The sequence below is a fragment of the Bombina bombina genome, chromosome 6, assembly GCF_027579735.1.
Source record: "Bombina bombina isolate aBomBom1 chromosome 6, aBomBom1.pri, whole genome shotgun sequence".
Taxonomy (NCBI): Eukaryota; Metazoa; Chordata; class Amphibia; order Anura; family Bombinatoridae; genus Bombina; species Bombina bombina.
The window spans coordinates 800,107,218-800,121,391 of NC_069504.1; the positions used below are offsets into that span (position 1 = coordinate 800,107,218).

The window sequence follows — 14,174 nt, forward strand, 5'->3', positions numbered from 1 at the left end:
GTCCTATATATTAACTCAACTTTCTAGGGATTTCATGTAGTCAGCCTAGGGATATCTGTCCCTACACTTCATCTAATAATCACAGTGCGCATCTCCAGGCGGGGGAGGCCTTTTATGGGAAGAGGGTAGGGAAGGAGAAACACGAGCTAGGGCAACAAAAATTGGTCCCATGTTATAGGAAGGGGGTAAGAAAAATGGGGGGGGGAGGGGAGAGGAGGGGGGGCAAGAGAGAGGGGGGTGATCATTTTTTGGTAGGAAATTTAGAGAAGCGGGTGTTATCGGCTAGTTTAGCACATCTTTAACTGGGTATGAGGGTTTAATTATGATGATGGGAGTGGTCGGAAACTTTATCATGACTATATATTTAGCTGTGATCTCCCTGATAGTTAAACCAGGTCTCCCAAGTCTGCCAATATAGCTCTTCCTTGTCCATGCCAGAATAGAAACTTTGTTCCATTTTGGCATATACCTGCATTATAGATGTAATATCTGGGGGTTGTGTTTGCTTCCAGGCCCTTGCTATCGCCAGTTTCGTTGCCGCTAGGACAAAGATGACCAATTTAGAAACGTGGGTTGGGACGCTCCTCGGGAAGATGTGTAGGAGGGCAATTGCAGGAGTGAGTGGGATAGAGAGCCCAAGGTTAGTACAGAGGGTTTTTACCTGATTCCAGAGAGGTGTCAGTTTTGGGCAGTCCCACCATGTATGTATATCTGAGCCTCTTTGCATGCAATCTCTCCAGCATAAAGGAGACGTTGTAGGGAACATCTGTGACAGCCTCGTGGGAGTATAGTACCATTTTAGGAATAATTTCATATAGGCCTCCAAGGTATTTGCACAGTGTACCGTCTTTTTAGTTAACGTGATAGCTGTACATAGGTCTTTATCTGAAATAGGTCTGGATAGATCTCCCTCCCATGCCCTCAACTGCCAGGGTCTGTCTCTATTGGTGGACAACTGTAAGAGATCATAGTGGAACGATATGAGCCTAGGAGTCTTAAGAGGAAGCTGCCATAACTTTTCCCAGTTAGTCAAGGGTCTATTTAGAGCTTTGGTGAATCCCCATGATGTCATAAAAGCATAGAGTCTCGAGTATTCAAAAGAGGCCCACGGGGGGGGGGGGCGCTCTGGGACAATTGTTCTTATATTATGGGGAGTGAGTAGAGCACCCGAGGGGTATAGGCGGGAGACCACATTCAGGTCCCATTCGTTCCACTGTTGTATGTGTGTGTCGGGGAGAGCCGCCAGTAAGGCTGGTATGGAATGAATGGGAGACGGGTGTGGGGCAATGTCTCGCAGATTTCTAAGGCTATACCAAACTTTCAGATTATCTCTGATAATGACATTTTTTAGTCCCAAGCTGTCAAAGCTGTGACTAGGGATCCAGGGTAAGTCCGCCAACTTTAAGCCCAGAGGAAGGGCTAATGCTTCTATGCTTTTCCAACCCTGTAGTTCCCCTTTGTCTGCCCACGCTGTGATGTGAGAAAGCCTAGCTGCCTCATAGTATCCGCGTATGCTAGGCATTGCAACCCCTCCATGTTCATATCTTTTTTGGAGTATTTTCGCTGCTACCCGGGGCCTAGACTTATTCCAGATATAGTGTTGTCCAAGAGATTGGAGCTTATCTATTAAAGCGTTGGGGACATTAAGAGGGATACAGCGAAAGTAGTACAGAATTTTAGGCAGGATCGTCATTTTGAAAGATGCGATGCGGCCAAGCCATGAAATCTCTTTAAGACTCCAAGAGGAGGTAAGCTCAGTAACCTCTCTAATAAGGTTAGCATAGTTAACGGTAATAACTACTTTCGGATCTGGTCCAAGTTGTACCCCTAGATGCCGAATGGTGGTTCGCGACCATTGGAAAGAGTACGATGTTTGCAATATATCTAATTCAAATGTTGGGATGCATACTGGTAGAGCCTCCGTTTTGGCGACATTTATCTTGTAGTAACTATGAGCTCCGAACTCAGTAATAATATCAAAGAGTGCTGGCAAGGAGCCTATTGGGTTTGTTAAAAAGAGCGTAACATCGTCCGCGTACAGTGCAATCTTCGCAGTCGCGCCGCCAAGCTGGACACCTCGTACTATGTGTGATTGCCTAATAGCCTGAGCTAGGGGTTCTTTATATCTCTTTTTAATACTGGGGCATTTTTGTATACTATAAACATGGGGGGATTCCCATCTCCCTAAAGGGACAGTAAAGTGAAACTTAATTCATGATTCAGATGCAGCATGCAATTTTAAACAACTTTCTAATTTTCTTCTTTTATCTAATTTGCTTCCTTTGTTTGATATCCTTTGTTGAAAAGCATACCTAGGTAGGCTTGGGAGCAGCAATGCACTACTAGGAGTTAGCTTGTGATTGGTGGCGGCACATACAGTCATGGCCAAAAATATAGGCACCCCTGCCTTTCTGTCAGATAATGAACCTCCTCGCCCAGAATATTGTTGCAATTACAAATGTTTAGGCATTCTCAAGTTTATTTCTTTTGTTTTGTATTGGTATGAGAAAAAAAAAGCCATCTGACACATTCCACACAAAACTCGACAAATAGACTGGACAAAATTATTGGCCACCTCAATGAGTGCTAATGACGGCTCAGAGCCGTCATTAGCACTCAACTACCTTTCTTGTAATCTGGGGGCCCTCACCCGCTCCTACCCCGGGGATCAGGCCTGCATAGTAACAGGCATCGCCGGGGCTTCCCGTTACGTGCAGTGATGTCACGTGCAATGACGTGATGACGTCACCGTGCAACTTTATTTAAAATTGTCAATACAAAGTATAAGGAAAGGGGGCATACTGCTTAGAAACCTGTATATCAGGGATCTAAGCAGCTACAGACACCCAAGACCCACCATTGGAAAGTTGCTTCCTGTAACCATCAATGAGTTTCAGACACCTCTTTACTGGTATTTGTGACAACTCTTCTTTTGCCAACTGCTCCAGGTCTCTCAGATTGGAAGGGTTCCTTTTCCCAACTGCTGTTTTTAGATCTCTCCACAGGTGCTCTATGGGATTGAGATCTGGACTCATTACTGGCCAGTTCAGTACTCTCCAGTGCTTTGTCCTCAACCATTTCTGGGTGCTTTTTGACGTGTGCTTTGGGTCATTGTCCTGCTGTAAGACCCATGACCTCTGACAGAGATTTAACTTTCTGACACTGGGTCCTACATTGCACCACAAAATTATTTGGTAGTCTTCAGATTTCATAATGCCATGCACTCAGTCAAGACATCCAGTGCCTGAAGAAGCAAAGCAACCCCAAAACATCAGTGGACCTCCACCATGTTTGACTAGGGACTGTATTCTTTTCTTTAAAAGCCTAATTTCTTTTTCTGAAAACAGTAGAATGATGGGCTTTACCAAAAAGCTGTAATTTTGTTTATTCTGTCTACAGCACATTCTCTCAAAAGGATTTTGGCTTCCTCAAGTAAGTTTTGGCAAACTCCAATCTGGCTTTTTATATTTCTGTGTCAGCAGTGGGGTCCTCCTGGGTCTCCTACCATAGCGTTCCTTTTCATTCAGATGGCGACGTATAGTGGAAGCTGATACATTTTTACCCTGTGCCTGAAGGTCAGCTTGAATTTGTCTGGAAGTTGATTGAGGTTCTTTATCCACCATTTAAACAATCATTTGTTGCAATCTTTGATCATTTTTTCTCTTTCTTCCACGTCCAGAGACATTAGCTAATAACCTTGAGACTGTCCATGCTTTTCCACAATTTTTGTTCTCAAATCCCCAGACAATTCTTTGCTGCTCTTTCTCTTCTCCATGCTCAGTGTGGCACACACAGACACACAACAGAAAGGTTGAGTCAATTTTGCACCATTTTAACTGGATGCCGGTGTGATTTCTATATTGTCAGCAACTGTTAATTGATACGGTTGAGTTTAATTACAAATGACAGGAGCATCACAAACTTGGAATGCAATTATTTCTTACAATTTTAAAAAGGTGCCAATAATTTTGTCCAGTCTATTTTTGGAATTTTGCATGGAATGTGTCAAGATGGCTTTTTTTCGCACCACTTTTTTTGTGTCATACCAATACAAACAAAAGAAATAAACATGAGAATGCCTAAACATTTGTAATTGCAACAATTTTCTGGACGAAGTGGTGCATTATCTGACAGAAGTGCGGGGGTGCCAATATTTTTTTGGCCATGGCTGTATATGTGTGCAGCGTGCCTCTTGTCATTGGCTCATCAGATGTGTTCAGCTAGCTCCAAGAAGTGCATTGCTGCTCCTTCAACAAATGATACAAAGAGAATAAAGTAAAAGGTGTTTAAAATTGTATGCTCTATTTGAATCGTGAAAGGAAAAATTGGCGGTTTCATGTAATTTTAACTCATACACAAGCTGCCTCCTCACCACCAGCACTTCTTAAGATTTCACCGACTGAAGGGCAGTGAACAAGGGCTAATAGGTAGAATCAAGATACAATTTGAAACAAATTTCCAATTTACTGCTATTACCTATTCTTGGTATGCTTTTTTAAAAAGGATACCTAGGTAGGTTTAGGAGCTGGGCGCTATCTACTTATTGGTGGCTGGCTGTACATGCAAAATTCCTTTTGTCATAGGTTTACCAATGTGTTCAGCTAGCTCCAAGTAGTGCATTGCTGCACCTTCAATAAAGGATACCAAGAGAATGAAGCAAAATTGATAATAGAAATTAATTGGAAAGTTGTTTAAAAATGTATGCTCTATCTTCTGAAACATGGAAGAAAATTTAGGGTTTCATGTCACTTTTTAATAATACTTTATTAAACAGGTATTTGAAAAAAACATACATATATCCCTTTTCTATTTTCCATCTAATATCTAAATATATATACGCAAACATATCCACATCTAAACTACCTTGTATGCTGAATGCTTTTGCTATCATGATTGTTGATCCAAAACTGATAATCCAGTTTAAAAGATCAAATGACAAGAGACGTGTTGAAGGAGATAAATAAAACATGAAATAACAGTACTGTATTATCCCAAGCCTCCCTGGGATAAAGTGGAACAAGAAAAATTTCCAGATGTATTTTACTGCAAAAGGCAGCAAAATAAATGAGGAATGTATGTTCCAGTAATGTTATGCTTTTTATGCTTTGTTAAAATATTGAGTTTAATGGTTGTTTAAAAGGACCGTAAAATCAGCATCAAACTTCCATTTTTCAGGTAGAGTGTGCAATTTTCAAACAACTTTCCAAATTACTTCTATTATCTAATTAACTTTGTTTTCTTGATATCCTTTGTTGTAGGGTAAATCTAAGTATGCTGATAAGAGCTAAAGAATGTTCACGTCTTTAGTATTCTATGGCAGCAGTGTTTGTAACTATGTATAACAATGTTATAAACATTGTTGCAAACACTGCTGCCAGGTGGCTAGACACGTGCACACTCCTGAGCTCACCTAGGGTTACTCTCTTTAGCAAAGGATACTAAGAGAACTAAGCAAAATTGATAATCGAAGTAAATGGGAAAGTTATTAAAACGTCATGATACATAAAAGCAATTTAAGTTTAATTTTTCCTTTAAGTTGCTAGCAATCTAGATAACTCTGGTGGGGTGATTGTGTGAACTGTCCCCTTAATTTTTTTCTTTCATGATTTAGAAGGAGCATGCAATTTTAAACAACTTTCTAATTTACTTCTATTATCCAATTTGCTTCGTTCTCTTGATATTCTTTGCTGGAAAGCATATCTAGATATGCTCAGTAGCTGCTAGTTGGTAGATGAACATAGATGCCTCGTGTGATTGGCTCACCCATGTGCATTGCTATTTCTTCAACAAAGGATATCTAAAGAATGAAGCAAATTAGATAATAGAAGTAAATTGGAATGGTATTTAAAATTGCATTCTCTTCTTGAATCATGAAAGAAAATGTTTGGGTTTAGTGTCCCTTTTAAAGTCAGATCCTTTTTGTAGCCTTTTCATAATTAAATTGCAGGGAAATGAGTAACTATAAATATTTAAAGTACATTGCAAAGTATATGTGTGTGTGTGTGTGTGTATATTATTATTATTATTATTATTATTATTATTATTATTATTATTATTTAAAAAAAAAAATATATATATATATATACTTAGACTATTCAATAACTGAGACTCCAGTATCAAAACTTTCAGTATAGGTTGGGAAACTGCAAGCTAAATCAGCTATTTCAAAGGCCAAAATAGGGGTAAAGGAGCTACTTGTAAACAATTTAATACACTCCAGCAGGTAAAATGGATCCTTGGGAACAATTTAAATTGGAGAAAATGTTTGGGTGAACTGTCCCTTTAAAGGGACAGTCAACCTAAAAATTCTGTTAAGTGATGTATATAAAGTATAAATCGATCATTATGTACAAATGTAGCCCAGTTTTGTGATCTTTATCGTTTCCAAGTAAAAGCACTTACTGTTTGCGCCGCTGCTGTTTGAAAATGTCTGTTTGGCCCCTCCCCTATTTAGTCATCGCCTACATCATCATCTTCATGGAATAGCAGTCACTTTGCGATCCTCCTCGTAACCTTCTTTAGCGCATGCGCAATGCGCCTATTATACTGAAGGGGGGAACGTTTGTAACCGTGTAATCACTGTGTAGTGTATATTTAGCTGAGTCAGGCAGTTTGCAGCATATTTAAGAACAGAATCTGAGCTCTTTTTTGCAAAAAAATCTATATTGTAATGTATTTACATTTCAGTTTTTAGTTTCAATTATTTCCAAACCAATCCAGCCTTTCAGAGATGGAGTAGATCAAGAACAGGCAACACAAGTAATTGTATAGTGTAATGATGTTTTGTTTTACTTTAACATTTTACAGGGAGAATAAATGCTGTCCCTTAAAGGATTACTAACTTTTTCATTTCTAATGTTAAATTCAACAAACGTTTTGATTATAAATTATAGTAGCAATGTAATTTACCTGCTCAAAGTTTAAAACAAAGCCCCCTTTTTCAATAAAATAATATTTTATCTTATTACGATGACATCACGTCATCCAGCCCACACATGTGGGCCGTCTAATGGCTTTGCAAATCGCCAATCGTATCCCTGTTTTTTGCATGTAATTAAAATAACTGATCCACATTAAACGCATGCGCAATACAATATACTTACTATCGCATGCGCATATCGATTGTCCTTGTCTTATTTAACATAGGATGGTGAAGTAACCTGTGACGTTGCGCCAACTCGCGCATGCGCAGTTCGTCCTAAAGGCGCCATCTTTCAACTGCAGTTGTCAGCACGGATTGGGAATCCGTAACGGCTGACAAAGAAGTGGGTTTGGAAATATTTAATATTTAAAACATTGATAGTTTACAAACGCTACTTATTTAATACAGAAAGCATATTATAAAAAAATAGATTTATATGTATACTCCTGTGTGATTGGCATTTGAATTCTGACTAGTGTCCCTTTAAAGGACTTGTTACTTAGCATAAATTCCCATTTTTTCTTGGTGTCCCTGTGAGATAGGAAAAGTTTTATGAAATACACGTGTGTGTGTGTTTGTTTTTTGTTTAGTTAAAACTAAGATCAACGCATCAGAGTAAGTGCTCTGTGCACAACAACCATTTAGCTGCTCTTTTTACTGTCAGCTGCATCTGCATGAACAGCCAATCAGTGCTGATTTATTGTGATATTTCTATAACTGAGAAGTATCATAAAGTGACTGTGCCAAATGTGCGCTTCCTTGTAAGTCTTGAGACTAGCAACCTGATTGGATATTTAAAATTCCATCAACGGGATGTGGCTACTCAGCAAATTTTGAGGTAACAACATTTTTTTTTTTACAGGGCACATATGATACTTCTCAGAAAATGTTGGGGTTTCCTGTCTAAGTTTTGAGTGTACCAAAATTTTAGGATTCAGCAGAGAATGCTTGGTATTTGTCAAACTGTTTAGGAACTGTGTTTGATAGTTTGCAGTTAGCCAAGTGACACATTTAATAAAAATTTAGTAATACGTTGGATTAAAAAAAAAACAAAAAAAAAACCTAGGGCACATGCTAGTGTTGCATTTAAATACTTCACTTGTTCTCTATAGACACCTGGCTCGTGTCACCGATACAGAAGCCACAGATACCGGTAACCCTGACCTTAACTATGGAGTGGTGGTGGACTGCGGGAGCAGCGGATCAAGAATTTTCGTTTATTGCTGGCCACGTCACAATGGGAATCCACATGAGCTCCTCGATATTAAGCAAATGAGAGATCAGAACAGGAAAACTGTAGTCATGAAAATAAAGCCAGGTAACACAAGAGAACGCTGTACATATACGGTAATTTGTTGTTTTACAGTGTAATAGTGTGTAATCCATGAAATGCTTTTATTTTTGAAAACATGGTTTTATTGTTAAACAAATGCCAGTTCTGATTAGCAGATACCCCTACTCGTGTATCTGATTGGCTCAGGCTCACCTATGCCTTTTTAAATCAGCCTTAACTTCTTTGCAGCGATTAAACACAGTTGGAAATTAGCATTGTATTATTACATTCGGATGTCCCTAAGAATATCTTCTACCAATCACTGGACTGTAAAACCTCAAGAAAATAATTTGCATTTGTATGAGCACACGTAACTAGGAGTATTCATTAGCACTACTTTAACCATGCATTTCCCCAGTTAACAATTACTGCATGTGGCTTTTAACCAGTCCTAGTTTAGGTATACAAAATGTTTAGGTTGGTTCAGTGTTTATAAAAAAAAAAAAAATTAAATATAAAAAAAAAATTGTTAATAAATAAGCGCACCTATCTTAAAGGGACAGGTAAGTCAAAAATTTGTTGCATGGTTCAGACAGAGCATGTCATTTTAAGACACCTTTTAAATTAGCTTCTTTTTTTTTAAATGTGCTTCGTTTTTTTGGTATCACTTGTTGAAAAAAGAATATGCACATATCCTACACTAGTTGGAGCTAGCTGCTGCTTGGTGCCTGCACACATTTGTCTTAAAGGGACATGAAATCCACACATTTTATTTCATAATTTAGGTAGAACATTTTTTAAACAACTTTCCAATTTACTTCTATTATCAAATTTGTTTTATTCTCTTGGTATGCTTTGTTGAAGGAGCAGCAATGCACTACTGATTTCTAACTGAACACATGGGTGAGCCAATGACAATCGGTATACATATGCAGCCACCAATCAGCAGCTAGAACCGAGGTTCTTTGCTGCTGAGCTTACTTGGATAAACCTTTCAGCAAGAGGAAGAAAGCAAATTAAATAATAGAAGTTGCTTAAAATTGTATGTTGTGTCTGAAATTATGACTTGAACACATCTAGTTAAAGGGACAGTCATCTAGCTGCCAGTAGTCCATTACTGTCGGCAAAGGGTAACAAGATAATGAAGCACATTTTATAATAGAACTAAATTGAAAAGTTGTTTAAAATTATGTGTTCTGTCCAAATCATGAAAGAAAAATTTGGGGTTTCCTGAACCTTTAAGTAAAATATATATATATTATTATTATTATTATCAGTTATTTGTAGAGCACCAACGATTCCGCAGCTCTATAAACAAAGGCGGAGTACAACAAAACAATTATAGGGATCAAATGGGTAGAGGGCCCGGCCAAGAGTTGCACTGTTGTAGTCAGCTCTAAAGAAGGTGATCTACAAACAGCTGGACTCTTAGGCTTACATGCTAAGGGGGTTCAGGGGATAGCAATGGAGGAGAGGAACTGGTATAAAGAAAGGTTAGCGTAGGTTGTATGCATCCCTGAACAGTAGAGTCTTTAGGGAGCACTTGAAGCTTTTAAAACTAGAAGAGTCTTGTGGAGCGAGGCAGAGAGTTCCACAAGATGGGAGCCAGTCTGGAGAAGTCCTGTAAACGGGAGTGTGATGAGGTGACAAGAGAGGAGGAGAGTAGGAGGTCGTGAGCAGAGCAAAGGGGACGGGAGGGAGAGTATCTGGAGACAAGGTCTGAGATATAGGGGGGAGCAGTGCAGTTGAGGGCTTTGTATGTCAGAATGAGAATTTTGTGTTTGATCCTAGAGGCAAGAGGAAGCCAGTGAAGGGATTGGCAGAGAGGTGCAGCAGATGAAGAGCGACGTGTAAGGAAGATGAGCCTGGCAGAGGCATTCATTATGGATTGTAAAGGAGCTAGGCGGCAGGTGGTGAGACCAGAGAGGACAGAGTTGCAGTAATCGAGGCGGGAAAGAATGAGAGAGTGGATTAAAATCTTAGTTGTGTCTTGTGTAAGGAAATGTCTAATTTTAGAGATGTTTTTAAGGTGGAAGCGGCAGGCTTTAGCCAATGACTGAATGTGAGGAGTGAAAGAAAGATCTGAGTCAAATGTGACCCCGAGACATCGGGCATGCGGGGTAGGGGTAATGATGGAGTTGTTGACAGTTATAGAGAGATTGGGGGTGGAGAGTTTAGAAGAAGGGGGGAAAATAAGGAGCTCAGTTTTGGAGAGGTTTAGCTTGAGGTAGTGAGAGGACATCCAGTTAAAAATGTGAGAAAGACTGTTAGTGACACGGGTTAGCAAGGAAGGAGATAGGTCTGGTGCAGAGAAGTAAATTTGTGTGTCATCGGCATACAAATGATATTGTAAACCGTGGGACTTTATTAGGGAACCTAGTGATGACGTGTAGATTGAGAAGAGAAGGGGACCAAGGACAGAGCCTTGCGGTACTCCGACAGAAAGTGGTGACTGGGCAGAGGAGGCCCCAGAGAAGGCTACACTAAAGGTACGGTTTGACAGGTAGGAAGAGAGCCACAAGAGGGCTGTGTCACAGTTGCCGAAGGATTGGAGGGTTTGGAGCAAAAGAGGGTGGTCAACAGTGTCAAAGGCTGCGGACAGATCAAGGAGGATAAGCAGAGAGAAGTGCCTTTTGATTTTGCTGTAAGTAAGTCGTTGGTAACCTTAACAATTGCTTTCTCTGTGGAGTGATGGGGACGAAATCCAGATTGCAATGGGTCAAGGAGGGAGTTTATTGTAAGGAAATGGGATAGGTGTGCATAAGCTAGTTTTTCAAGAAGCTTTGATGCAAGAGGGTAGAGGGAAATAGGGCGGTAGTTGGATGGGGAGGTAGGATCAAAGGAAGGTTTTTTGAGGATAGGTGTGACCAGTGCATGTTGCAGCGATGAGGGAAATATACCGGTGCTGAGGGAGAGGTTGAAAGTGTGTGTGACTATAGGGGTAAGGGTGGCATAGAGGGAGGGGAGTAGCTGTGAGGGGATAGGGTCAAGGGGACAGGTAGTGAGGTGAGAGCGCAGTATAAGTGCCGAAACTTCTTCCTCAGTAACAGGGGAGAATGAGCTAAGTTTAAGGTTATGTGGGTTGTGGTTGATTGAGAGCATTTGAGGGTGTGAGAGAATGGAATTATGTTGAGAGCTGATTTCATTTCTGATGGAGTCGATTTTGTTATTGAAGTGGTTGGCAAAGTCTTGAGCTGACAGAGAAGTTGTATTAGGAGGTGGGGGAGGGCGGAGAAGAGTATTGAAAGTGGAGAACAAACGTTTTGGGTTTGAAGAAAGATTAGAGATAAGAGTAGAGAAGTAGTGTTGCTTATGGAAATTAAGGGCAGAGTAGTAGGAGTTCAAGATAAATTTGTAATGTTGAAAATCAGCTGAACTCCTAGATTTTCTCCAGTGCCGCTCAGCAGTACAGGAACATCTGCGTAGGTATCGTGTCAGAGGAGTATGCCAGGGCTGAGGATGAGTGTTTGATTTCCGAGCTATGGTAAGAGGGGCGAGATTGTCAAGGACGGTTGTAAGGGTGGAATTATAGTGGCAGATTGGTCAGGGCAGGAAAAGGAGGAGAAGGATCAGAGGAGAGGTTTGAGGGAATTAGAAAGCTGTTATTGATCTAATGATAAAATGCTTCTGTGAAGTTTGGTGTGAGGAGCAAAAGGAGGGAGAGTTGTAGGGAGGGATGATATGTTGCAAGTAAGGAGATGGTGGTCAGAAAGAGGAAAGGGGGAGTGTGTGAAGTTTGAGAGAGTGCATTGATGGCTAAAGATCAGGTCAAGGGAGTGAGCATCTTTGTGAGTGGGAGAATCAGTCCATTGTGACAAACCGAAAGAGGAAGTGAGTTGCAGAAGTTGTTTTGCAGAGGAGGCAGTGGGATTGTCAAGAGGGATGTTGAAGTCACCAAGAATGAGGGAAGGGGTGTCTGAGGAAAGGAAATAAGGTAGCCAGGCAGCCAAGTGATCTAGAAATTGAGTTGAGGAGCCAGGAGGACGGTATATGACTGCATCACATATAGAAAGAGGAGAGAATAAGTGAATCATGTGGGTTTCGAATGAGGAAAATGTGAGGGAAGAGATGGGATGTATTTGTTAAAAGGTGCAACGAGAGGAAAGTAAAATACCTACACCACCTCTTTGTCTATTACCAGGCCTAGGAGTGTGGCTGAAGTGGAGACCCCCATGTGACAGAGCAGTAGTGGATGCTGTGTCTAGGGGAGAGAGCCAGGTTTCTGTTGGGGCCAGAAGGTTGAGGGAGTGGGAGATAAAGAGGTCATGTATAGAAGTGAGTTTGTTGCAAACAGAGCGGGAGTTCCAGAGTGCACAAGTGAAAGGGGTAGTGGCTTTTGAGGCAAGAGAGATGTTAAAGTGTGTGTGTATAGACAGAAAGATAGATATAGATCAGTTTTTAAATCTGACAAAATTTACAAGAAACAGCCTGCTCCCTTATAATATGTTACTTTTTTTTTTTTTCTCTCTCTTTTTTAAAAAAAAATAAAAATGTTTTTTAATATTTATTTTTAGCTTTAATTCAGGGAATTTGCATCTGATCCAGGGTTCACACAACCGCTCTCGAGAGCCGATTCTGCTTAATCAAGGGAGAGCTTCACTCACATTTCAGTTTGCACTTTGTTACTCCTGTGTTAAACGCAAGTTACTGATCAAGACAACAAATAAAACGCAGTGTCTGAGCAATTTCGACCTTTGTGCCTTTCTTCCACCTACAACTCGTCCTTTCTCTTATCCAAACATGGCATGGGATGTGTCCTTGTCGGCTTTTTAAAAAAAAAAAAAAAAAAAAGTTCTATGATTTGCCAAAGTCAGCTGGTGCTTGTGGTTTTCACAGGATAGTAAGAAGTGTCACTGCTCCTGTACCTCCCCTTATGCTCAGGCCTCCACAGGGGGGTGCTAACTTACACTTTAAAATCCTCTGATATAGATAAATATCAGTGTTCTCCACACACCATTTTGCCAGCTGGGTGGGAGCAGTGTTATACTTTCTAATATAAAATGTTTCTACTATCCAAAGCACAAATTAATTGCATATTTAAACATAAATTGATTTAATGATAATTAGAGCAATAAAAATTGAAAAAATTTACTATTGGCTAATTTTTTTTTTTTTATTTTGGTAAAAACTTTAGCCAGGTGCTCTGTAAAATCAGCCTGGGTGATGCACCCATTAAAGGGACATTCTACACCAGAATTTTTATTTTTTTAAAAGATAGATAATTCCTTTATTACCCATTCCCCAGTTTTGCATAACCAACACAGTTCTAATAATATACTTTTAACCTCTGTGATTATCTTGTATCTAAGCCTCTGCAAACTGCCCCTTTATTTCAGTTTTTTTGACAAACTTGCAGTCTAGCCAATCAGTGCCTGCTCCCAGATAACTTCACGTGCACGAGCACAGTGTTATCTATATGAAATACGTGAACTAACACCGTCTAGTGGTGAAAAACTGTTAAAACGCATTCTGAAAAGAGGTGGCCTTCAAGGTCTAAGAAATTTGCATATGAACCTCCTAGGTTAAAGGATTACTTTCTGTTATACTTTTTAAGCTAAACAACTAACATATTAAAGTTAATAAACATTAATTAAAACCTACTGACCTATATTTTCTCCAAAACGAAGTTTCATAACGTTCTAAAAGTTATATCTTTTATTCGCCGATGATGTCACGTTCTCCTGCCCACTATTTTCAGCACTGCATGTTCAAAATACTTAAACCAATAACTTTGTGTTTAAAGCGCCATTTTGAAACCTAGGTATTGTAAACGGATTGGTAGAGAGCAAAGGATACCCACGGAGTGGGTTTGGAAAACAATTAAATTTGCAGACAAGATTTCTGATATACGGTAGAGATATGTTAATGAAATGCTATTGATAAAAAGTGTATTTGGGGTAGTTAGTTAGTAACAGGCATAGAAAATATTTACTTACAGTGGCCCTTTAAGCTTTCAACTAAGAATACCAAGAGAACAAA

The 14,174-nt window shown here is 39.8% G+C and overlaps 1 protein-coding gene across 6 annotated transcripts in view; it reads left to right on the forward strand.

Annotated features, from left to right (window-relative positions):
* ENTPD4 (ectonucleoside triphosphate diphosphohydrolase 4) overlaps positions 1–14,174 on the forward strand; it is a 110,836-nt gene that overhangs the window by 43,974 nt on the left and 52,688 nt on the right. For all 6 annotated transcript variants that reach the window (XM_053718121.1, XM_053718124.1, XM_053718123.1 and 3 more), the window contains one exon: positions 8,035–8,240. In XM_053718121.1, coding sequence (XP_053574096.1) covers positions 8,035–8,240 — 206 coding nt within the window. The remainder of the gene's footprint in view (positions 1–8,034; positions 8,241–14,174) is intronic.